General features: G+C 43.6%; 1 protein-coding gene across 4 annotated transcripts; it reads right to left on the reverse strand.

Annotated features, from left to right (window-relative positions):
- Positions 1–1,836: 1,836 nt before the first annotated feature.
- Positions 1,837–23,324, reverse strand: rab3gap2 (RAB3 GTPase activating protein subunit 2 (non-catalytic)). Of its 4 annotated transcripts, none has more exons than XM_068580194.1 (35): positions 22,952–23,324; positions 21,811–21,899; positions 21,516–21,633; positions 18,294–18,375; positions 18,141–18,188; positions 17,990–18,065; positions 17,786–17,887; positions 17,346–17,445; positions 17,102–17,200; positions 15,106–15,254; positions 14,944–15,023; positions 14,340–14,432; positions 14,108–14,247; positions 13,764–13,959; positions 13,440–13,583; positions 12,683–12,765; positions 12,529–12,593; positions 12,356–12,446; positions 12,142–12,263; positions 11,755–11,965; positions 11,357–11,454; positions 11,077–11,185; positions 10,811–10,971; positions 10,429–10,603; positions 7,491–7,670; positions 7,173–7,279; positions 6,886–6,952; positions 5,747–5,817; positions 5,603–5,638; positions 5,378–5,506; positions 4,319–4,534; positions 4,077–4,166; positions 3,749–3,979; positions 3,328–3,492; positions 1,837–2,722 (listed from the first exon to the last, which is right to left on the reverse strand). In XM_068580194.1, exons 1-35 carry the CDS (start codon positions 23,058–23,060, stop codon positions 2,570–2,572), a joined length of 4,185 nt encoding a protein of 1,394 aa, XP_068436295.1. In that variant the 5' UTR covers positions 23,061–23,324; the 3' UTR covers positions 1,837–2,569. The 4 variants fall into 4 exon arrangements, with proteins under 4 accessions (XP_068436295.1, XP_068436296.1, XP_068436293.1 ...); XM_068580195.1 differs by having other exon boundaries at positions 5,432–5,506; positions 11,755–11,968; XM_068580192.1 differs by having other exon boundaries at positions 11,755–11,968.
- Between the last annotated feature and the right edge of the window lie 1,373 nt (positions 23,325–24,697).

The following is a 24,697-nucleotide window of genomic DNA, read 5'->3' on the forward strand; positions in this document are numbered from 1 at the left end:
CAGCTCGACGATGGACCGTGGGGAGAAGGCGTTCATTAGCTTTCTCTTTGTGGACCGTCTGTCACATGCTGCATGTGACTTCTGGACACCACAATTCAAATCCTGAAGTGTTTGGATTAGATAGGGGGTGGGGGTTCTATCTGCTGGCGCCACACATACAGCACCTCCATCAGTCTGCAGCACACATTTCCATTTCTCTGTGGTTTCCTTTCTCCACCTGATGACTATGACCACTCATTAAAAAGATGAAGAAAAAAAGGCTTCCCCGCTCCCTCTCTGGGTCAGTCCTCAGTGGTGAGGGCCTCCACAGCCTCTAGAAGGTGCAGGGCCAGGCTGTACTGGGCGTGGTTCCCCGGCAGGATTTCAATCAGACGGCTGACCAGCATGCTGGTCCAGGACAGTTGTCCCTGGGGGCACCGCAGCTCGCTCGGGTCCTGCAACACATGACATATACGTCCCGTTGTGAAACAGGCAGCTGGGCCTTCCACTGCAAAACGGTATGGCTTATTTTTCAGTTTGTGGTTATGGCTGATACTCTTCAAGCTATGAGTCAACCTTAGTTGGCCATTTAGCTGATGAGAATTGGATTTCAAAGAATTCAAAACCAAGCCAGTCCAACTATTTGAAGCATATTCACATATCATTTATGGAATGTGTTTCTATGACTTTACTTACATCCTAACAACATTATTGTTCTTACAGTGAAAGTGATTCATGTTGCTGCTGGTGTTGCTGGACTGTTTGGGTCCACTATGTTAAACCGTGTCTAATCATCCTCAGGGTCTCTTGGGTTTCGGGTCTGACTGTATTGGATTACTCTCTAAAACTCTATTTGGGCACGTTGAGTTTGGGTAGTTACAAGTCTGGATGCTGAAAAACTGGTTCATTTGTCTTTATTTGCTGCAGCTCGTAATGTTGTTGATTTAAGGGTTTGGGGTTTAGGTGCCTCTTTAACACCCGGCAACAATTCTGGATGATATAAAAAGTCTCTTGAATGCATCATCAGAAGACATTTGGGAGCCTCACCATGGCTTTGATCTAGGTGCATTGAGGGGGGCAGGCGGGCCAGCAGCTCCATCCTCTACTCCACAACAGTAGAGAATCTATATCCGGTTTGCATGATTTCTTGTAAACGCTTACCTTGATGTAATGAATCCTTTTCTTTGGAAATGTTCCCATAAAGTTGGTGTATGGAAAACAATTATCTAAATTATAAATATATGGTATACTATGACATTTGACTTTTTATTGACATACTATGCTTTGTCTATTTTAATGGCATTTTTCTGTGTACTATACTGATATTTTTATTTCAACATGCTACATCTTAACTTTTCTGTATTCGATATGAAATTTATATGACATGCAAAACTATTCATCATTTTCAACATAATGCGATTTTCTTTTTTTCAACATACTATGGCTTTTTTATGACATCAACATGCTATAAAAAAATAAAGGACATACTTTTTATGCCAATGACATTTTAAAGTAGGACCTTTTTGGACACACTATGATGTGATTTCTTTTTAACATACGACTCATACTACATGACTTATGCCAAATTTCAACATTAAGATGTAATGCTTTGACTTTTCAAAAATACAACTTTTCTTTTGACATACAATGACAATTGACTTACAATCACATTTTCATAAAACTTTCTCGATGCCATCTCAAATTGCTCTAACATTTGACTATTTATGATGTATATGACATACCATACTAACTTTGTATGACACTATACTACTTTTTTTATGACTTTTTAATGGCATACAATAACTATAAGCATGTTGTTAAGCGTCTCATCACAACTGTCAACAAAAACAACTTGGCTTTTGAGAAACTGCTTTATTCTGCAGTACAGTGGGAACAACTGAACAGAGCCAGAGGTTTACAGGCACAGCTAGTCTGCGTATATATTTATATAAATAAAAAATAAGGTCCATATTTCTTTATGATACATCTCTTGTCCGTGAGAGGGAAGGTGAAAGAGGAAGGAGAAACGTCAAACACACTTGATATGGCACAGTGAGGACACCAACAAACTCAGATTTAAAATGAATAAGTGACAAAGAAAAGACATGCCCCGTTCCATAATAACCATCTCATAAACATAATCCGACAACACTCTTCAATAACAGCTGATCCAATGTCATTTATGTTACATGCGCCAAAAATATGGATTAAAAAAGTTAAAAGCCGATCACATCCACCCACAGCATACTGCAATTAAGTTGTGAGGACGAAGGTGTCGTATTACCACGAGCTGGAAACACATCGTCTCCTCCATGTCAAAGATGGACCGGGGGAAGAAGGCGTTCATTAGCTTTCTCTTTGTGGACCGTCTGTCACATGCTGCATGTGACTTCTGGACACCACAATTCAAATCCTGAAGTGTTTGGATTAGATAGGGGGTGGGGGTTCTATCTGCTGGCGCCATACATACAACACCTCCATCAGTCTGCAGCACACATTTCCATTTCTCTGTGGTTTCCTTCCTCCACCTGATGAGTATGACCACTCCTTAAAAAGGTGAAAGAAAAGGCTTCCCCACTCCCTCTCTGGGTCAGTCCTCAGTGGTGAGGGCATCCACAGCCTCTAGAAGGTGCAGGGCCAGGCTGTACTGGGCGTGGTTCTCCGGTAGGATTTCAATCAGACGGCCGACCAGCCCGCTGGTCTGGGACAGGGGTGCCAGGGGGCACCGCAGCTCGCTGGGGTCCTGCAACACATGACATATACGTCCCATTGTTAAACAGGCAGCTGGGCCTTCCACTGCGAAACGGTATGGCTTATTTTTACCTTTCAGTTTGTGTTTATGGCTGATACTCTTCAGCTATAAGTCAACCTTAGTCGGTCATTAAGGAGAATTGAATTTCAAAGAATTCAAAACCAACCCAGTCCTACTAATTATTATTTGAAGCATATTCACATATCATTTATGAATACGTTTCTATGACTTTACTTACGTCCCAACGACATTATTACAGTGAAAGTGCTTCATGTTGCTGCTGGTGTTGCTGGACTGTTTGGGTCCACTATGTTAAACCGTGTCTAATCACCCTCAGGGTTTGTTGGGTCAGACCTGAAGGTCTGACTGTATTGGATTACTCTCTAAAACTCTATTTGGGCATGTTGAGTTTGGGTAGTTATATTCAGATGCTGAAAAACTGGTTAATTTGTCAGTAGTCCATCATTATTTGCAGCAGTTAGTAATGTTGTTGATTTGAGGATTTGGGGTTCAGGTTGCCTCTTTAACACCCGGCAACAATTCTGGATGAAATAAAAAGTCTATTGAATGCAACAGAAAACATTTGAGAGCCTCACCATGGCCTTGATCCAGGTGCAGAGGGTGGGGGGCAGGCGGGCCAGCAGCTCCATGGCGGCTTGCGTCTGGCTCTGGCTGTGGAGCAGTGAGTAACTTAGCCTCTGGCCTGTCAGCACCAGCAGCTGGGAGCCCAACACGTCCTTATCCTCTACCTCCATCATCACCTGAAGGATAAGATGCCACACACTTCAAATGAAAAGCCCGATCAGAGCAATGGGTTGTAAAAATTGTCAAGCAGTGTCACTGTGATCACCATGAAAGTATTTTTTTCAAAGTAGTAAAATTCACTTCAGGGATACATTTCTTGTTTTCAGGTTTTGGGAAAATGACGCCATGTAACAGCCTTAACAATTTTTTTTGGGCTGTGAAAACACCAAATGATATCTGGTAAAATGTTAAACTAAATGAAAGCCACATTGCCTCTTCAGCACGCAAGTCCAGGCCCTGGTTGTAGAGCTCGCAGACAATGTGCCGTCTCAGGATGTCGGGGTTGACCTGCAGCAGGGAGCCAAGCTCCAGACACAGCGAGGGCCACCAGTCGGCGTTGGGGCCATGAGAAGAAAGAAGAGCCCCCTTCTCTTTGGTGTCCGGGGCGGAGCTGGAAGGATCCTCTAAAGCTTGAACCCAGCCAGTCAGCACCCGGAGGAGGAACTTAGATGGAGCAGGGATGTGGGAAAGATGGAATAAGATGACAACCAAAAAAAATCTTCATTTCTTCTTGACCTCTCGATATGAATCCACCTCTCACCTCTTGTCGTAGTGAAACCAGGCCTGGGTCCATGTCTCCACTGGGCATCAACTGGATGGTCGTCAGGTCTCTGAAGAATGCATTCTTACCCTGAGAGAGAATATACAACGTGGACATCATAAGTCCCTTATTTTGGATGATATACATTTAAAAAATATAAGCTTTAGGAGTGAGCACTTTAGCCTCTTGTGGCTGAAATGAACATTACAACAATAAACACTTCAATCAGTCCCTCTCCTCACCTTGCTGTCAAACAGGCTGAGTGGTTTGACCTTCAGACTGAAGGTCATAGCAGCATGTAGCAGGGAGGCTAACAGGCAGTGGTGTTGCACCAGCGGGTAGTGGACGCCCCTCTGCTCCAGGGCAAGTTCAGCCAGGGATGCGGGACCCTCGGCCCCGCACCACGCCTCCTCTGCAGACAGCTCCGGGGGGCCAACGTCCTCCACAGCCGAGTCCGCCTGCGTGTGAAGAAAATCACCCGAAGAGATGGTGAGGAGAAATAGGTTGTGGGCTCGTCCGACTGCGATCTTAGATCACAGTCAATGCAGATAAGTGTAGATGAAAACACATGCTTGAATGTTAAAATCTGCCTCCACTCGTATTTTGCTTATTGATCCGTCACGGTGATTTGAAGGTGAGCCATGCAGAAAGTTTTCTGTGCTTACCTTAAAAATCACAGCTTAACAGGTGCACATAATGAGTGTCCTGCAGGTGTGATTTGGACAACTTGAAACCTCCACATGCACTGAGAATGAACTTTTAGGGATACATTATAGCTAACAACTACACTTTTGAAATGAGCAATGGCTGATCACACACAAATCAAGACGAGGTAGCTATCAAACAGTGGCGGGGCATGGAAATCGTCACTACGCAAGCTGTTTTATTTAACAGTTGATTGTGGCCTCTCTTACTGTTTACCCGGCGGAGAGAAAGAAGAGAGAGAGAGGGACATACAGAGACAGAGGTGAGATGTGATTGGATAAAGAGCGTTAAAACAGCGTTCTACGGCAGTGAGCTAGCCCCAGCAGAAACAAGGCAAGAGTTACAGACAAGCTACTCAATGAGAAAATAAGCTAATAGGGAAAGAAACATGTAGTGTATTTGTGATAAACAATTACATTATAAAATAGATTAAAAAAACAACTAATAATAAAATAGCTATAACTTTGTGATTCTATTAAGGCCAGCAGAGAAGACTTAGCAGACCCTGACAGCTCACCACTGCTATCAAATATAGGTGTAGTTAGTAGTGGTAAGTTTCTCCATGCTTTTTCCATTCCTGGCATCTCTTTACTTACATAATAATCAATAAAAGACAAATGGCTCTGATTTTTAACCACTACTCCAGTCACCTCCATGAGGATCTGCAGCAGCTGAACACAGCAGCCCAGGAACGACGTCACGGCTTTGTCTCCCATCCCGACATCCTGCATGCACAAACACGTCCTTATAACGTGCAGCTAAATATTTGAATTGAAACACTTTGCATCGGAAATAATTGTGTCAAAGCTTCACGTACTTACCCGTCGACATAAGCGATCTTTGGGGGCCTTCCCCACCTGGGAAAAGGAAGTGTTAACATTTTATATGCAGCCTCACACACTCAACAACGCCTTTGCTCACTGTGACACACTGTGCACTTTGTGTACTTCAAATGCACGACCTACCTTCTCCATTAGGAAGGCTGCTGCTGAGAAACGCTTGACAATGAACGTACTCCACATCATCGCAGAAATACCTGTGAGGAAGATTCAATGACGTCTGGTGACACACTAGTGAGGGTCATTTTCAAAAGGTAGGCGATCGATTAACTAAGTGGGGACATTAATGTCACTTCTGGAAATGACTACTTCCGCTCACATATTTAAGCTGTTATTTTATGCATATCTGAGGAAAACTACACCGCTTCCAACTTCTATAGAAACAACTAGTATTATACAATTTGGATGGATTATATGAAGATGGCGCCGCAGATGGCAGCCTCGGTACTGCGCTCCCTCGTACTTTTCCTTTTTTTCGTTTGTCTTGTTTCCTGCTCTCCCTGATCTGATCACTTTCAGCAAGGAGGAACTCTTAAACCTTCGTCAGTACACTGGTCAAACTTTTTCACCGTTTTTCATCAAACCGGGATACTTTCAAGAGATTTTGGTTGGAGGAGAAGTAGCCCTTCTTTGAATTCACCGCAGACGGCGACGTGGAAAGCGCGCAGGAGCGCTCGTTAAACTGCGCCAGCGTGGATTTCGAACTGCGCTCTCATCAATTCATCTTGCGAACATTCGCTCTCTGACAAACAAGCTAGACGAACTGCTGCTCCTGAACAAAACAAATACAGACTTTAACAGATCTGCCGCCCTGTGCTTCACCAAAACCTGGCTCGGTGCGCACATCCCGGACAGCGCACTTCACCTGCCGGGCTTCCAGTTCCACCGAGCGGATCGCGTCACGGCACTGTCGGGGAAAACGCGGGGAGGCGGGATGTGCTTTTATATTAACGAATGTTGGTGCACAGATGTCCCACTGTTAAAGGAATCATGCAGAAACACTTTTAATAAACTGCAAACCTATACATACTGTTATACTGTTTTTATGTTTCCTTAATGTCTTTTTTTGGTCTTTCTTTTATATTAATCTTCATATCTAGCTCTTGTATTGTAAATAAATACAAAGTGCAGAATCCGGCGTCAAATTCCATGAATGTGAAAATGTACATGGCCATTGAAGCTGATTTTGATTGGACATTATTATATTTAAATAATTGTAGTTATCATGGAGCAGAAGCAGAACAAGAACAAGACATTGAGCCCACCTAGTTGGATATGTGGACTGGAGACTAGCTTCAAATGTTCAACAGCCAACCAGAAGTATCGGCCCTCCTAGGAAGAGAAGCAGGTCCAAAATTTAAGACCAAAAGATCATTGATTATTTTTCGTGTGACAAGATACACCAACTTAACTGACGATAAACACTGGTTTTGAAAACATTAAATGGCTGTCTTACTTACTTTTCAACCACTTTGAACAAAATGTGTGTGTGTGTGTGTGTGTGTGTGTGTGTGTGTGTGTGTGTGTGTGTGTGTGTGTGAGGAAGACACACCTCTGGGTCTTTGTTCCACTGCACTACGTATTCCCAGCAAGAGTGGGCAAAGAGCAAGTCAGGTGAGAGGGAGTGTGGGAACCGCTGACACACTGCCACCAACAGCTCTGGAAAACAAATAGGACTATTGTTTGGCTTGGATTGGCTTTGAGGGTATGAAGAGGCTCTGTGATGTAGGTTCATACAGCATGCGGTTGCATGCTGTATGAACCTACAAAGGCCATCGATAACATTAACAATAAACACACATGTAAATCTGCTTAACATAAAGACCCAATGCATCAGTTCATATCCACATGTTGATCAGTTAGTCCTGACCTGCTGTCCTGTCTGTGTCCTCAGGGCCCTTCTCTTCCGGCTCTTTCCCTTCTTCTCCAGCCCCCTGCTCGGGTTGGTCATCTGCCTCTTTGTCTTCTCTCTTTTGGAGAATTTCCTTGAGTCGCTCTGGGGCTAAGTCACGTCTGAACACCCACTTGGAGACACTGTCTGCGATGCCACCTTCAACGTTATCGACAAAGATATAACATCTGTTTTATGTAGCCACACCCAGAATGCTACAGAAGCCTCAAGACAGGTGAGAACAAAACATTTTGGAGATCCATCTCATTAAGTCTGATCTAAATTGTTTTATTCGTTTTCGACAATAATAATAATAATAAAAAAAAATGTTTTCACAGTTGAAAATAATAATTCACAGGTGAAATGTTTGTTGTTGTAATACTCATGTTGGCCACAAGAGGGTAAAGTGCACCAATACACCGTGATCTAAACAGGAGAAAAAGCATTCATCTTTTCTTCCTGGTGAGTTGAACTTTCTCCATGCACTCTTATCACAAGGTGGTTAATGTGGCCAATGAACTGTTTGATGACTTCCCAAATAAAGACAAGAGAATCAAACGAATAAAAGACATGGCAAGAACTGTTCACGATCGCAGCACCATGATGGCAAATCAAGTCAAGGAAGCACAAATTAAGAACATAAACGTTGAGAGATACTTTTCTCTCGTGTTAGATGAGTCAACAGATGATAGCCATCTGTCTCAGTGCAGTATAATTGCCAGGTATGCTGCAGGTGACACACTAAGTGAGGAAAGCTTGGCTGTTTTACAAATGAAAGGGACAACAAGAGGAGAGGATTTATTCATGTCTTTCATGGAGTTTGCTAAAAAAAATACCGATAGATAAACTTATTTCTGTCTGTATTGATGGTGCACCCTGTATGTTGGAGAAGACCAAAGGATTTGTATTCTCCGTTAACATGAAAAGAGAGCCATCCTAAGTTTTCGTTGCATCCTGCACCAGGAGGCACTTTGCACTGGGTTGGCTGACGTGTGGCCAGCCAACCCAGTCTCCTACAAATTACGTTCCCCAGAACTAATACGCATTTTCAATTACATTGACTAGAAACGTATTTTCTCCCTGATTACGTCAGTGTTTGATGTATTACAAATACTAAATACTAAATAATAAATAATACATTGATTATACGCATAAACATTGCTTATACACATATTTTAGTTGTATTGTGTATTTATTCCAAATAAGTTTATTTAGTGCTTGTGTTATTGTTTTCTTGCTTTCCCGCTAAATTTAAGCATATTTGAATTTCTAAACTCTACGGAGAAAAGGCCGTAGAGGCCGGTCTAAAGACCGCTTGGCCGCCGGTGTGAGGTTGAGCCGGTAACGGCCCGGGGCCGGTCTGAAGACCGCTTGCCCGAAGGCGCCGGTAATGGCCCACGTCGCACTAGGGTCTGGGACAGGGGCTGTTACCGTCCTCATCCCGCCGAGTCTGGGGACAGTAACAGCCCCCGTCGCACCAGATTCGGGACGGTAACAGCCCTCCAGCCTGCCAGGTCCAGGACGGTAAGAGCCCCCGTTGCGCCGGGTCCGATCTTCTCTAAGTTGGGTTGTTAGCTGCAGCTGACACTGACGTGACAAAATTATTTAAACGAGCGGAAAGAGCCACGGGACAACATCTGGTTTTCAAAAGTAGTGACTGATATGGATGTGTTCAGAACATTTCTGACTACATCCAAACATCTTAACTGTACTGGTTACAGAAATGTTTTAATATGTTAAACACAAACACTACAAGTCCATCAGCAAAACCATGCAGCACCAAAAGTCGCATTAAAAATAAGACATACTTAATTTATTATACGTTAAAAATACTATATGGCTCTCAATGAAGTATATTTACATATATTTGGCTTATATGGCTCTCCCAGTCAAAAAGGTTCCCGACCACTGCTCTACACCAACAACTGCACCTCCGGGGACCCGATTCTTAAACTCCTAAAGTTCGCAGACGACACAACGTTATCGGCCTCATCAGTCTGCGTACAGAACAGCTGATCCTCTGGTGTGGTCAGAACCACTTGGAGCTGAACAAGTCCAAAACAGTGGAGATGACAGTGGACTTCAGGAGGAGCCCACCAACACTACCCCCCCTAACCATACACAACAACACTGTGTCTGGGGTGGAGAACTTCAGGTTTCTGGGATTCACAATCTATCGGGCCCTGAAGTGGGCCTCCAACATCAACTCCATCCGCAAAAAGGCCCAGCAGAGGCTGTACTTCCTGCGCCAGCTCAGGAAATACAACCTGCCTCAGGAGCTGCTGATCCTATATTATTCTGCTATCATTCAGTCTGTTCTCTTGAACTGTTCTCTGTTTGGATTGGCCACCAAACAAGACAGAGCCAGACTTCAACGGATCATCAGGTCTACAGAGAGAACTATTGGTTCCAGCCTGCCCTCCATCCTGGACTTGCACACCTCCAGAGTCAGGAAGCGGGCTGGAAAGATCACTGCGGACCTCTTACACCCTGGACACAAGCTGTTCCAACTCCTCCCCTCTGGTAGGCGCTACAGAGCACTGTACGCCAAAACCACCAGACACAAGAACAGCTACTTCCCACCGACCGTCAGTCTGATGAACAATTGAACAATTAATCAGACACCTTCACCATCTGCACTTTCTGGACCACTGTTTTTCTGTTTTCTGAATGTCTTTTTATATTTACCTTTTGTATATGTACATATGGCGGGTGGAGCCGACCCCGTGAAACGGTGGAGATGTTTTGTTTTTGGTCAAGAGCAAAGAGAAACCAGAGTCAAATTCCATGTACGTGAAAATTTTCATGGCCATTTAAGCTGATTCTGATTCTAAAAGAACCACTGTCTTATGTTTTTGACAGCTTGCCTGTCTGCCTGCAGACTTTCCTGAGGATATTCTTCTTCTTTACAGCTTACCTGTGCCTCCCTCCAGCAGCGTTTTAATAGAGCACTGTGCTGCGGCTCCCCCTGTTGCTCCCTGAGGAGGAGTCACCAACAGCAGGGTCTGCAGCACCAGCACGTCCTCCAGCTGGCGAACGCAGACCACCCACTGCTCCAGCTCGAGGGACACTGCCTCCCACTCCGATTGCAACTGTCACACGCAAACACAGAACATGGGCGGAGTCAGTGAGTGTGGTTTCCATGGAGTACAAGTAGTTCTAGTGTTGGTGAAGAAGGGGGCAGTACAAACTGGTAAATAAAGAAGATCAACGCACAGACTGACAAGTGCACAGCTGTGTGTGAATATTGTGTGTACATCTGTGTGTGTGTGTGTGCGCATGAGACTTGAGACCCCTACCTTGCTGTCACCCCGGCTCGTGGTGCTTGCCTTGGCAGCGCGGTGAGCAACGAAGGCGGCCAGCAGAGCGGCGGCAGCGTTGTAGGACTGGATGCATGTACAGCGGACTTGCTGCCACCAGGGAGAGATGGACTGGGGGTCCCACGACTCCTCAACTGCTCCTGAAACCAGAAACAAGAAGCGGATGGCCTTCTCCTCATCATCATCTTCTTTTTAATGGATTAACACTTTTGCAAATGAGTCAGCACACACACAAGTACACACACCTTCCATGTTGCTGAGGGCGGTGAGCAGCATGTGCAGATTTCTAACGGCCTCTTCTGGCTTCACAAGCACCTCCTTCTCTCTTTGCAGCCATACACTTAGCAACAGAGACTGAACAGAAGAGGAGCAGGGTAAAGAGGAATGAGCATTCAAAGTTTCAAAAACTACAAAACATAATTGCATTAGTCCACTTATTTGTCACAAGTCATCAGCATTATTATTATTTTTGTCTCCATTAGCAAAACTCAACTTAATGTCAACCAATCTTTTCCCCCATCTTACCAGCAGCTGCTGTGGGCTGAAACCGGCCTGCTGCAGGGTGTCACAGATTTTTTGTGGAGTGCTCTTTCCACACAGACAACCCCAGAACATGAAGCTCCCTGCAAACACACAAGAGCAAAGTCCTCACTCTGGATTTGTGCGTCAGTGGGATTTCAGTTTATTTTCTTGTGTAAACCCAACATGTCCTCTTTTTACACAGCAATAGAATACATGTGTGAGACAGACAATACCAGCGTCTCACCACCAAATGACACTTCATACTCTTAATCGATACTTGTGCGTGAATTAATTTGTCATACCGAGAGAAACAAAATGCTACACAATAGCGTCATATCCCTTGATTGTGTCGTGGTCTGCTTGGATAACCCGTGTAAAAGTGCATACATATGTTGCCATACCGAGATGATTCCAGTCGGTTTCAAAACCGCGGGTGATCCTCAACCCCCCGTCCTCTGTGCACTCCATCTGGGAGAGAAAGGCTTGTGCTGGCAGGGGCGAGTCGGGCGAGTCCTGGGCGAAAGAAACACTTGGTCTGGCAGTGAGCTGGGCGTAGCATTGCAAGGTGGGGCCAACGCGGCTCAATTCATCCTCTAGGCCTTCAAGGGAGTCCTGCTGCGTGGGGAGACCATGCGTTAAGAGTTCATCATAGTTACGAGTAGTATCAATGACCATGTCGCAACAAGACTGCCCTCATTAATCGCTGCAATGTAGCTCTTATTTGAGTTTGAAAATGTTGAAGCCGGAGCTATTAACAAGCTTTTCCATGTGTATGCGTGTGTCCTCACATTTATAGAGCAGGCCTCTAGGTCTGCACCAGAGTGCAGGTTCTGGATGTCTGTGTAGAGCCGAAGCAATTTCAGCTGTGAGGAGCAGAGCTGGAGTAATGCTTCGTCCACCTCCTCAGGGTCTGCGATGAAGAGAGATGAACCATTGGATGATAGGTTTTACATATACATGGTACAGTACCATGTATTCCTTCATAATAAACCATTGCGTTACCTTGCTGCTTCAGAGTGTCATTTAAGGCGCATGTGATATTGATGAGACACGAGACAGGAGCATTCTTGTTGGACAGCAGAGACTCCAAAGCCTTAAAGAAGGGAAGGCCGTTAGAAATGTGACCGTTCCCAGAAAGTTAGTGTGTGAGTCAGTGTGTTTGTCTTTGTTTGTACCTGCTTCTTAATGGCTGGATGTTTGATATCCAGCAAAACACTTTTGGCTTCACGCTCCAAAGTGTCTGAAAAGGAAAAAGTAGGCACATATAAGAGCACAGATTCAAAACTCACGCCCACATCTCCCTTCAGCTTGACCTCCTGCATCTCTTACCAGGATCCACCACTCTGCTCCTCAGTATCATCGTCAGTCGTTTTATCAGGTGCATGTCTTTGGCGCGCTCACTTTTCTTGTCACTGAAACAGAGAGACAGAGAAAGATAGAGTTTTAGTGAGAATAAGAAATGTGAAAACCTTGGTCGTGAAAGTAAATTGTGATCATTTGTTAGCAGGATCTTATAATGGCTCCTGCTGCGTCGACTGTGTATTTCAACCAAAAATAAATATGATGTGTCGATAAATTAGGTACAAAATACACATATTACTAGAACGTAGGGGCTCAAAAATTAACCGAAACATTCAGAAAATCAATGAAAGTTTAAATACAGCTACATGGATACTAAACTCTGCATCCGACTCAAATTTTGAGAAGAACCGGTAAAAAAAAATGGATACATCCATCATTGAACCAAATCAGTATGGGAAATATATGACATTTCATGAGAATACTACATGAGTGAAGTTAATTTGAATCACATCAAAGTAGTGCTACATCAATTTGGATGGAACTGCTGCATGGTCGCACAGAAGAATACTGAAATATATATTGGATGGTCCAAAGAGGGAAAGACACACGTCCCTACTAAAAATAGTCTGGGGCACAACCCCATTAAGACTTCTACTTGTCAAATGAACTCTTTGCTTTCTGTACGATTTAAACAAGTGAGATACAGTATGAAGTATTTTGCTGGACTATTAAAAACACATGCCAGTTCAGTATCTCTGAGGTTCATGTATGTCTGTGAACCAACCTGAGGGCCAGGTGGAAGGGGATGTTCACGGTCCTCAATGCTCCCGTTATGGGATCCAGCAGACACACCTGCTGTGTGTGGAGCTGCCAGCCCTTACTGGTCACGCTGTTCACCCCCATCAGACGGTAGCCGGCGTACAGCAACCTGGAGTACACACGCACAAAACAACATTTTACATCCATTATATTGTGTGCTATCCTCCAGTGTGTCTGTCTGAGTGTAGAGTATATTCTTCTGTGGTACTACCTCTGAAAATGCATTACGAGCTGCTTAGTTTGTGAAAAATAGCGGTCAGAACGCCTTCGGTTTTAGTGTTGTTTGTACCTGCAGTGTTTTCCCACAGTGAATGCTCCGACTCGAGGCCCCTGCTGCATCCCCCACACCTCCAAAATTCCCCTGCGGGGTGCGTAGATGACCAAGAACAAAGCATGGCGTCTGGGATGGGAGGCTGAGGGGGAGAACTCCCGATCACAGCGTTCCTCCGGAACCTGCAGCCAACCCAGCTGAGCATCTCGGTAACCTGCGGTTAAATGGTCTTGTGATTTAGAAGGAGGAGGCTATGTGGGTGTTGGATGGGAAGCAAGTCTCTCAGACCACACGGATACTTTTCAAAACCACCATGTTATTCCCTTGTTGGTCTTAGCTTTTCCTCTCTACTCCGTCCTCACCTTTCCACATGCGGATAGCAATGCCCCGGGACAAGTCCAGCAGTGTGACTCGACCAAAGTCATCTGTTACACCTGCGAGCGTGTTGCAGGGAGACAGACAGATGGACTCGCCGTGACGACGGGAGTCTGGGAGACCAAATCTGGACGGAAGAGGTCAGATGCTTTGTATTGCCAACATTGATCAGGCACAAAGGACATTGCTGCTTTCAGATTGAGATATCATAATTGTTACCTGATCCCCAAAGCTGTGGCAGGCTCCACCTTGGGCTTCTGTTTCTGAACCGCATCCTCTTCGTTCTTGTGCTTGTTCCAACCGAGCCATCCACTGGGAGGAAAAACAGCCAGAGAGAGATGGAAATATGAAACATGAACACAGAGACAAATATGATGTAAAAAAAGGCAGGATTAAGGGAGACTAGAGTACAGAAAGCAATAAATAAGAGGGGAATGAAAGCAAACTCCCCTCCTGTATGGATCGAGCAGAGAACTGGCTATAATTCAGAGCTTTGTGCTGTTGTAGCAGTACAGAGTTGTCAATACTGCTGCATTCAGCCTTCAATTGTGTAATGCCCACACAGGCGCACAGAAACACTGGACAACTCTGCACTACACAAATCAAAATGTGGCATTAGTTGTTGCTTTGGTATTATTGCTGCTGTTGCTGGCTGGGGGAAACAGCTTTTTTGGACAACTATTTTTTTCTAAATTGCTGGACGTCTTAGAAAAGTAAAATTACGTTTATGTTTAATAATAAAGCTCTTGCTTATGCACACATGAAAGCTTGGTCATGCACGTGCGCACCCCCATCCCTCTACCCCGTCTTTCCTCCCCCCTACCTGGCAGCACTGAAGAGGGCTGAGGTGAGTTTACTGGCCACAGCGAGAGCCACATGGGAGAGGAGAGGCTGGGAGCTTCCCTGAAGACAGAGAGGAGTTATTCATTTTTACGGTCTTTGCAGGAAATAAAACAGCCCGACTTCCTCCGTCTCTCTTACTCACCTCTACAGCATAGTAAAAGCCTGTGTACGGCCCACCTCCCACAGTGACATACTGGCTCATGGCAGGGGGGCTGCCTTTCACCGACGCATTAAATCCCCCAAGGATAGATGCGTTCTTCATCTGGTCAAACACACACAGCGTCATGACGCCTGACAGCAGGAGATATTAAGAGAACGGGGAGGAACAGGAATCAGTGAAGTACAGCATTTCATCCATTCTATTTTGAATAAAATAATCTTTTCCCAGTAGACAACTCCACTGCACAATACTTTAATGCAGTCTATGTATGTTCATAAGGTTAACAATCTAATTCTAAATCAACATTCAAAATGCTCCGGTTTATCTTTTTTGTGCGTGTTTATTTATTGTATTTAGACCCGGTATTCATGCACAGTTGCAGATAAAGATCAGAATATCATTAGTATAACACAATTTAACTATATAATTAGATTTCAGTTGCTAAAAGCTATGTTTCTGACTTGTGCGATCCAAACATTTTCAATAACTCAAGAGCCTTGTGAAGTCCAAGAGTTTAAATTTTTTTCGTAAACAGATGGTTGTAATCATTTCCCAAATGTATGCTTATCTTCTGAAATAATTAGCTTCAACCCATATTTGCTGGCATTTAGTCATTCGAAAAAAGTTCTGTGAGGAGCATTTTCTCACATGTTTTTATAAAGAATGCAGTATTCCTAATTTATAATACGGGTAGATCAAATCAAGCATTCTGATTGGTTGAGAGTGAGTCACGGGGGGGATGTTTATTCAGACAATACAGTACTGGACAGCCTGTTTACATTAACCAGCGTTCCATATCAGTGCGCACTCAAAATAACAGGTAGATTTAAATTGCGCGACCGTTAGTTCTCATTTCCAGCTTCACATTTACCAAACATGTGTAGCGGGGCCTCTTGCGCCTATACTTTTATAATAATAAAATAACAACACCCTGCTCCGTTAGGTAAGACAAGCCGGCAACCACTTTATTCTTGTCTCCCTTTTCACTCAAACAAATCCTCCTCTATTTCCGTTTCCACTCCACAATAAAAGCCGTAAAGTACACACTATAAAAGCTTACACACGTTTCGTGTAAACTTTGATATTTTGGGGGGAATGACTTTTGATGAGAATGTCAGTGGCGAATAATGTGTTTGTGGTCCCTGTTCCTGCTGTACAGTCACACGTTGATATGGCTTACGATCAGGAGAGCAGACTAGTTAACGCTCTGAGAGACTAGTTAACGCTCTGAGAGACTAGTTAACGCTCTGAGAGCAGACGAGTTAACGCTCTGAGAGCAGACGAGTTAACGCTCTGAGAGCAGACTAATTACCGGGGAGCGAGCAAGTAAAACAGGAAACGCAGGAACGAAAAGAGTTTGATCACAAAATAGTGATGATTTCCAGTGAAAGATAATCACCGTCAGCAATTTCCCGACGTGAGGCAAGTTCTCCAAACGTCATGGAGGGGGAATTAACGGCGAAAACACGGACAGAAGCAGCGACAGCACTTATTTTCATCGGTGGCTGGGTGTCATCCTCCACCCTGCTTTCAACCGGCCTGGTCAGTAAATCACGGATTTACTGACCGTAAATCACGGATTTACTGACCAGGTAGTCAGTTTTATAGTCCCATATGTGCGTAACACATACGGAACTATTTTCTCTACACTATTGAAATGTGATACACAACTTTTGGTGTCTACAACTATGTTGGGTTGAAAGGCAGCTTAATATTACTGTTTATAATGTCGCTGGTAACCGTATTATAAAAGCAATAAGGTACTCGAGGCAGTCCTGTATCGACAATAATGTACTATTCAAGGGTTGCCGGCCCTCTGCTGCGCGTTGGGCCTAACAACACTCTTGAACAATACATTATTGAACGATACAGTACTGCCTCTCGAACCTTATTGCTTAATTAGAATGTCCACGAATCACTTCAACCCTGGGATGTAATAGAAAATCAAAAGATGGGGAAGCCACCATTGGGCTCTTACCCACACTACTGTGGTCCACAATGGTGTCCATGTCCTGCAGACCCCACTTCTTATAGGCCAGGGGAGGAGGTTGGATCACATCACTACCTGCTGCTGTCGCTGGATGGGGGGAAACAGCTGGTCATTTCACTCACTCACTCACACACTCACTCACTCACTCACTCACTCACTCACTCACACACTCACACACTCACACACTCACACACACACACACACACACACACACACACACACACACACACACCTCTTGCCACCTGGTTCCGGCAGGCACGCAGAGATTGAAAGAGGCTGAAGCCGTCGATGGTGACCAGAGCGACGGGGTACAGGATACTTAGCTCTTCATGCTATGTGGGTGGATGAAAACGGATATGATCAAACATCCACAAATAAAGAATTATTCTCACAGACATTTTCTGCATCTTTAAAGCTCATTAATAAATATTGTATAGTTAGTTGTTAGAGTATGCAGACAATTTCTAACCAGGAAAACTGACTTGCGGGAGTCACTGCAAACCAGAAGAGGCTGTTCTAAAGTATGTGGCTGCTCACTTTAGTTTCCGTATTTTTTCGTACAGTTATCTTGTCGCCCAATGCTTGACAGGAAAGCATATGTGTATTTGCCAAAACGTCAAACCGTTCCTTCTTAATCTGAACAGAGTTTTCCTTCACAGTGCTGATGTTCACCTGCTCAGTTACTCCAGGATGACGGGGGATCTCATACGTGCGGCACTTAAGCCTCAACACAGGTTCCTCGTGCAGCAGCTGGGCCAGGAGCAGAACCCCGTTCTGATGAGAAACAACCATATTCAACACACACTCCTTTCATTTTCTGCTGCTGAATATCTGAAAATGTAGTGCATTAAAAAGAAGGTATGATTGGCAAGGTACCTCAGTGTAGAATCGGACATAGCCGGAAGTGAAACCCACAACTACACATGTCCAGTCGGGCCGCCCTGTGGAGCTCCTACACACACGTTGTTAGGCACACATACACGCAGCATTCTGCATCACCTCTATTTCATACATGACTATTTCTTACCTTTTCTGGCTTGCCAATGGTATACAGATGGAGCTGCTCACACACTCTCTGCAATGAGAAAACATACAGAAAGTTCTTCTCCCTCTCTCTCTCATATCAATGGTTGTGTTGTTATTTTCATTCCTTCTCCAGCTAATCTAATTTTACACTTACCCTTCGTCAGTGCTAAGGGTTCCAGTCCAAGACACAGCCAATGTCATCTCCTCTCGGCCGCTGTCATCTGTACGCCACTTAGCTGGAAGAATCAATAGCAAAATATATAACTCTACTGTGTACTTAGAGGCAAGTGTGAGTGTTGGACCGGAATAAAAACTGGTTTGATATCAAACCAAATAACCGCTTAGAATCAAAAAAATATGCCAAAGTGTCCCACTAGCGGGCCCGGGTGGGTAATCGGTAGAGTTCCCGGTGGGCCGCTTCACTTCTGGGCCGGTCGAGAATTATCTCTTAAAGTGGGCTACACACGCTCCGCAATCTGACACTGCAGCCTCTGCATGGGTTGTACCATGCGAGGAAGTTCTTCCCTCCCAAATAGAGTTAGTTTGGTCCGTAGCCCGCCTTTTCCAAAAACATTTCTCAGATATGCTGCTGATAGCTGGGCCGGCCTGACCGCAACGATACGCGTCAGGGAGAATGGACGAAGAAAGAGGACAGGAGGGGCTGAAAAAGCCAGGTGGAAAAAAAGGCATTGGAGGAGGATGCTGCCAAATCCACCAAGCTAACCGATTTATTTTCCAGAGGACAAACACAAGTGGCAACTGGTAAAGAGAGATGAAGGCGTAATGATTAGCAACGTAACTATTCGGCTGACGTTGTAGCCTTGATTAATATATGGCTGCAACTAACGGTTATTTGAATAATCGATTAATCGGTCGATTATTTTTTCGATTAATAGGATAAAAAAATAAGAATTTTAAAGCCTTAATTTGCAAACCTTTTAATACAAAAACAGAACTAACAGTGCAAATTCACAGTGCAAACATTTGTAACAAAAAAGAATTTATAAAAAATAAAGAAATACATATCAGAAAACTTAACAGGATATGTCAGGACTTGTTCTCTACACTCACAGACACAGACACAGACACACACACACACACACACACGCACACACACACACGCGCACACACTCAGAGACGTACACACTCAGAACTTAGAGAACAAGTGATGATATTCCAGAAGTAACCACTCAATGTATCAACAGATAACTTACGGACTGCACTTTACCTAAACAAACGTTAATTAGATATGAAACTACAAATCCCAGCAACAGTTCTCTGCATGAAGCCACATTATATTGGTTGAACGCAGATCTGTGTTCTGCACCTCAGAGGAGATATTTACGCGTTGCTTTTCTGAAGCCTTTGCGGTATTTTAAAACGAAGACGTTATCTAACCCAACAGCTCAAACACGGGGAATGAACGACGAACTAGCGAGATAATGACAACTGTTAGCCTCGCTGCTACGTTATTGTACACGCAACGCGACTATACAGTGACATAGAGAGGCTATAACAGGCTGCACCAGAAGCTCCTGGACCTTCTGTCTGCTGCGCTTCGCTCCACTCAACTGTTTTGTTCAATACTCAAACTTCTCCGCGACTTACTTAGTGGCGACACAACGAATCGATAATGAAATTTGTTGCCAACTTTTTTAATAATCGATTTTTATCGATTTTATCGATTCGTTGTTGCAGCCCTAGATTAATATCGTTGTAGCGTTGTCAACCTATTCCCAAGCAAAATATTAAATTGAATTAAAAGATTAGCCTTTTTATATCACCCAAAATATGGCGATCCATACACTTTGCAAATATAATGCAAATATTGATATATAATATTGATATTGACGTATGCAGTTATATGACTAATAGTTTTTCTTTGTAGCTTCGGAGCAGCAGATAAGACAGTCTCCTGCTGAAAATGATGAGCCCGACATTTGCAATGAGGAGACCATGACGACAGGGACAGGTAGAGAGGATAACAGAGGAAACAATATGAATTAAAGTTATATATTGTAAGAAAGAGCAGTATATGACAGTACTTGATGAACCAATATGCATTGTTTGCTCAGAAGTGGGTTTAGTAAAGGAGTAAATCACCACTATATAATACTCATGCAGAAAAATGATTATGACCATGACAATGTCAGCCCCCATGAGGTCTCACTTCAACAAATCTGGCCTGCTGCTTAAAACTGTGCCATTTCTCCTCACAACCTCCTCATAGACGCTTATCCTGTCATTGGGTTAGCATATAAGTTTATGTTGACTTTCTCCATCACACAGGTTGCATGTGAGAGAAGCTTCTCAACCTTAAAACTTGTGAAGAATAGGCTACGAATCTTATTGAGGCAGGACAACTTGGAGGCGTCCGTGTTAATGTGCATGAGATCCTCATGTCTATAAGCAACGACACAGTTATAGATACAGTGCCCAAAAACCAGTGCACTGCTTAGGCAGTTACTGATGCTGTTGGTGCTATTCACAATGTAACTGTATACTGTACTGTTAGTTTAACTGTAAACATTAGTTCAATATGCCTCTTTGTTAAAGAGTGGGATGCGTTTCAAATGTTTTAGTTATTTATTTCGGCTTTTGTTAATTTATTAACCTATACTTGTGGAATAGTGGAATATTTTTTGTTAACTTCTCATCTTAAGTGGATTATTATTGTTGTATTTAACCTTTACATTATCTGTTGGACAACCTGTGGAACTCTTGTTTCTTCTCATCACCCGTTATTAGATTGTTCCTAAACACCTTTTTTCATTCCTCATGCCGATTCAAGTAACTAAACTTTCAGATTTGCCACTAACATTTACTTGCTTTAAAAACAAACAAAGAAAACTTAAAACAGATCAGAATTTATGAGATTTCATTCGAACACATTTGATTACATTACTTTACTTTGCCCAATATTATTTTCTGGATAGAGCTTGAACGCATCATAATGAAACTTAATGCAACCTCTGTTAACATTAGCTGTTAGATCTGTTAATTAGCAAAGCAGGACTGTGCTGCTCACCTGATGTAAACCACTGCCCTTTCTATGATTTGAGATGTAGCATTATCAGGGAAAAAACTGTATTGTTGATGTTCCTGTGTGTAGGGTAAATGAGCTGATAAATTGTAGGTTAACCTGATATGGGATCGATGCATAGACTTGTGTACTTGTCAATATGTGATCCAGCATTTTGGGCTGGAATCAGAGACCTTATCGATACCAGAACACCTCTTGTCATATTGCTTATTTCTGATGTAAACACAACCTGAATTTAGCCCCACAAATCCGTATGCACAGGTCGCTGATGAGGGCTACTTATTAGCAAAACCGTCAATCGACACAACTGTGTTGTGTGTTTGAGTATCTGACCTGAGAGAAAGACAGCCTTCTGTTCGCGGGCCACTACTAGCAGGTCGGAGCAGGGCGACAGGGACACTACACAGTCCTGCAGCCAAGGGGCTCTCTGTCCTGTGGTCTCCTCCTCCACCTGTGGGGCAAAGAAGAAGGTCAGTGGGAGGAGACCTTTTCCTGTCACACCTCAGGTTGATTTTTTCATATTCCACAAAGTGGTTCGCTTTTGCGCTATTGTCAATGTTGATTGTCAATGTTGATTGTCTTTTCTTATGACAATGTTAGAACAGAGAATGAACACAAGACGACAGACCGTTAAGGCAGAAGAGGCTCCCTCCTCTTTATTTTCTCCACCATCCCATGACGCCTCCCAGTCCGAAGATTCCCAGGACAACTCATTTTCTGTCAGGGAAAAGGGGAATAGGGAAATTAAATTAATAATTAGTGACATCTTGCACACTTTTAATATGACCCAGTAAATTTAATGACACTGTTCTGGCAGCCAACGCGTAGCAAACACGAACAATGATCTTATTTTTCCAGAATAGTGACTAAACTGACATGTTGATGACGTTCTACCAAAAGCGCATACAACTAAAGGAGAGTGGAAAGGATTGATGAAGGTTGTGTTGCACGAAATAACCTAAAAGCATTCAACAGTGTGTTCAAAACACAGTGACAGAACAAGTGGCAAAAATCCAGGATGAAACCCCGTTGCCATGGACATACATAATGCATTAAGCCTTGGTGCAGAGTGTCGATGCTCCAGCGCTGCAAAATTGTGTTGACACAACCGGTAGGTCTGAACGCATCCACAAGGAACGAGGACTTGAGGGCCAAAGAGTGCTCTTTCTGTGCGTGTGCCTCGGTCCTCCCTAGTTAAGCCTCCTGCAGCAATGGGTCCAGGTGTCTCCTGTGGGATGACTCAGCACCAAAGGGCAGAGACCGTTTCTCCTCCTTGTCTCCCATTGGCCTGGTGGTGGTGGTGTTGTAGTTGTTGTTGTTGTTGTTGTTGTTAGCCGAGCTCAGATGAAGCTCGGTCCATCATTCTCTTTAAAAAGCCTGGCCATCAAGTGATGTACCTGGATTATTAGTCAGGTCTTTACAAACAGCTGTTCTTAAATGAGGGAGGGTTTTTTGTTACATGTCAGATCCGGGTCGTTTCTATAATATGTATTATAATACTTTGTAATACTTTTTGTACCGCACTTACAGAGAGCATAATTGCAGTAGGTAAAATAACAACCTTGCTCTGAATGAAGAGGGCGGTTACTTTAAGTAGGGAAGATCATTTCTTCCACCTGTCACCTACAAACACCGACCCGCTCTCCCTTTAGCCGCCTTGCTAGTCTAGTTAGCCTTTGCTTTGTTGACTAGTGTCAGCTAGGTTAGTTCCAGAGGGAGCTACCTGGACTGGTCCACTTGCAGCAGTGAGGCGCCGCATCGTAACTCACCTGTTGGATTCTTCTCCTCCGCTGGCTCGGCTTTCTGGCTCAAGAACAAGTAGTCTCGGACCGTCTTGAGCTCCTGGAGCCGACAGAACTCCAATAGGCTACAGGACATCTCTCTTCCACCCCGTCAAGTAGATAGGCAGGGAACAAGCCTGTTAGCCTGTGTGCTAACGGTTCAGTTGCGGGAGATTGCGGTGTAGCTCAGCAGTTTGAGTCCGTCTGCAAGTCCCGCTGTGCCGTTAACTTTGTGACAGCCTGCTCAAAGAGACAGTGTTACTTACTTGTCTTAAACTGCCCCCTCAAAAAAGGCTCAACAGGAACCCGATGCTCTTATTCTCCCCCCAACATTGAGAGTTTCTACCCTAATTCTGGTGATCGTTAGCATAATAACAGAAAGGTGCTTCCGGGTCCTTGGAGAAGTCGACAATTTCAAAATAAATGCAGTACTCGCAATTTGGCGCAAAGAAGAGCTACTTATATCACATAATGAAATAGATATTACTTCTTTTTGTTTGACATAATTATACATAACAAATGTATTTGAAACTGAAAATCAGATTTCTTGGTATTTGTAAAGTGTATTAATATATTCTGTCCACTAGAGCGCAGTAGGGGATCATTTTTGCGGGTGGCATGTAGGATCTTGCGCCTCTCCTCTGAGCTCCTCCGTATTGTTTATTACCAGTGCACGTACACGTTCGTGTACTGTACTGTACTCGAACACAACGGCATGTTTTCCATTGTAGAACTATGGACATACAGTACGCTTATCTGCGAGACCAAGTCAAATTCCAAACTCAGTTATGTAACCAAGTTACACTTATGTAACTATTCTGTTTGCTGGTGAAGATTTGCGAAAGAATAATAATATCATTATTTTATAACTATATTTAGGGTACACTGCGTATGGGTGCAGTACTGTAGGTTAATGGTTAAATAGGATGAAATCACAAAAACACCCAAGAAATTATATTAAATTCCCCTTATCATACTGTTTACCATGTTCACCATACGTATATATTATTGCACTATGTTTGTTGTTTTTTATCATATTTTTATTATGATTGTTTTATTCAATGTCTATGTTTATTGTTATCCACTTTTCACTGAGTCAAATTTCTTGTATGTGCAACATAGTTGGCCAATAAATGGTCAAGATGTGGTATTTTGTCTGTAATTTGCATATTATTGTGCTCTAGGTCTTGTGGTTGCTTTGTATTGTTGTCTTTTGACACAACTGCAAGAAAGCAGCACCTCATCGTCTCATTTTCTTTTTTTTATTCTAGGTACTGACAAACCTTTCTTGTTGCCCTACATTTGTTTAAATCAAGACCTTCCTTTAATCTATAAAGTTAACGTGTAAATGTTCTAAGGGCCAAAAAAAATAAAGTTATTTCAAATTTGCTTGTGACTTTGGACTCTTTTGACCCCACACAGAGTATCGGGTTGGAGTCTTGCGGGGTCAGAGGTCAAGGCTACTACTTTCTCTTCTCTGTGAACACACTGTAACGCCTGCAGTCAACATGACCAGCTGTTAGTGGCATTGTTCCACCCTACTCAGTGTCCTTTTTTCCCCCATCCTCTCCAGCGCTCTTTAAAAAGCAATGGACATTTTTGCCAATGTACTTCCTGCCTTCTTACAAAAAATCCCACCTAGCTCTCACATCCAAACACGCACACATGCACACAAACACACAAACTTAAAGTAAACACACTAATACAAACTCACCTCTGGGGGGTGCCCAAAAG

This window comes from Clinocottus analis, unplaced genomic scaffold, assembly GCF_023055335.1.
Source record: "Clinocottus analis isolate CAN_PGR_092001 unplaced genomic scaffold, fCliAna1.0.p SCAF_17, whole genome shotgun sequence".
Lineage (NCBI taxonomy): Eukaryota > Metazoa > Chordata > Actinopteri > Perciformes > Cottidae > Clinocottus > Clinocottus analis.

Excerpts from the sequence above, each read along its gene's own strand:
- rab3gap2 (XM_068580192.1), bottom strand. The coding sequence starts at position 23,060 with ATGTCCTGTAGCCTATTGGAGTTCTGTCGGCTCCAGGAGCTCAAGACG. Across the intron at positions 10,604-10,810 it reads CGAGCCGGGGTGACAGCAAG|TTGCAATCGGAGTGGGAGGC; the intron begins GTAGGGGTCTCA and ends TGCGTGTGACAG. Across the intron at positions 7,280-7,490 it reads GGACACAGACAGGACAGCAG|AGCTGTTGGTGGCAGTGTGT; the intron begins GTCAGGACTAAC and ends TTTGTTTTCCAG.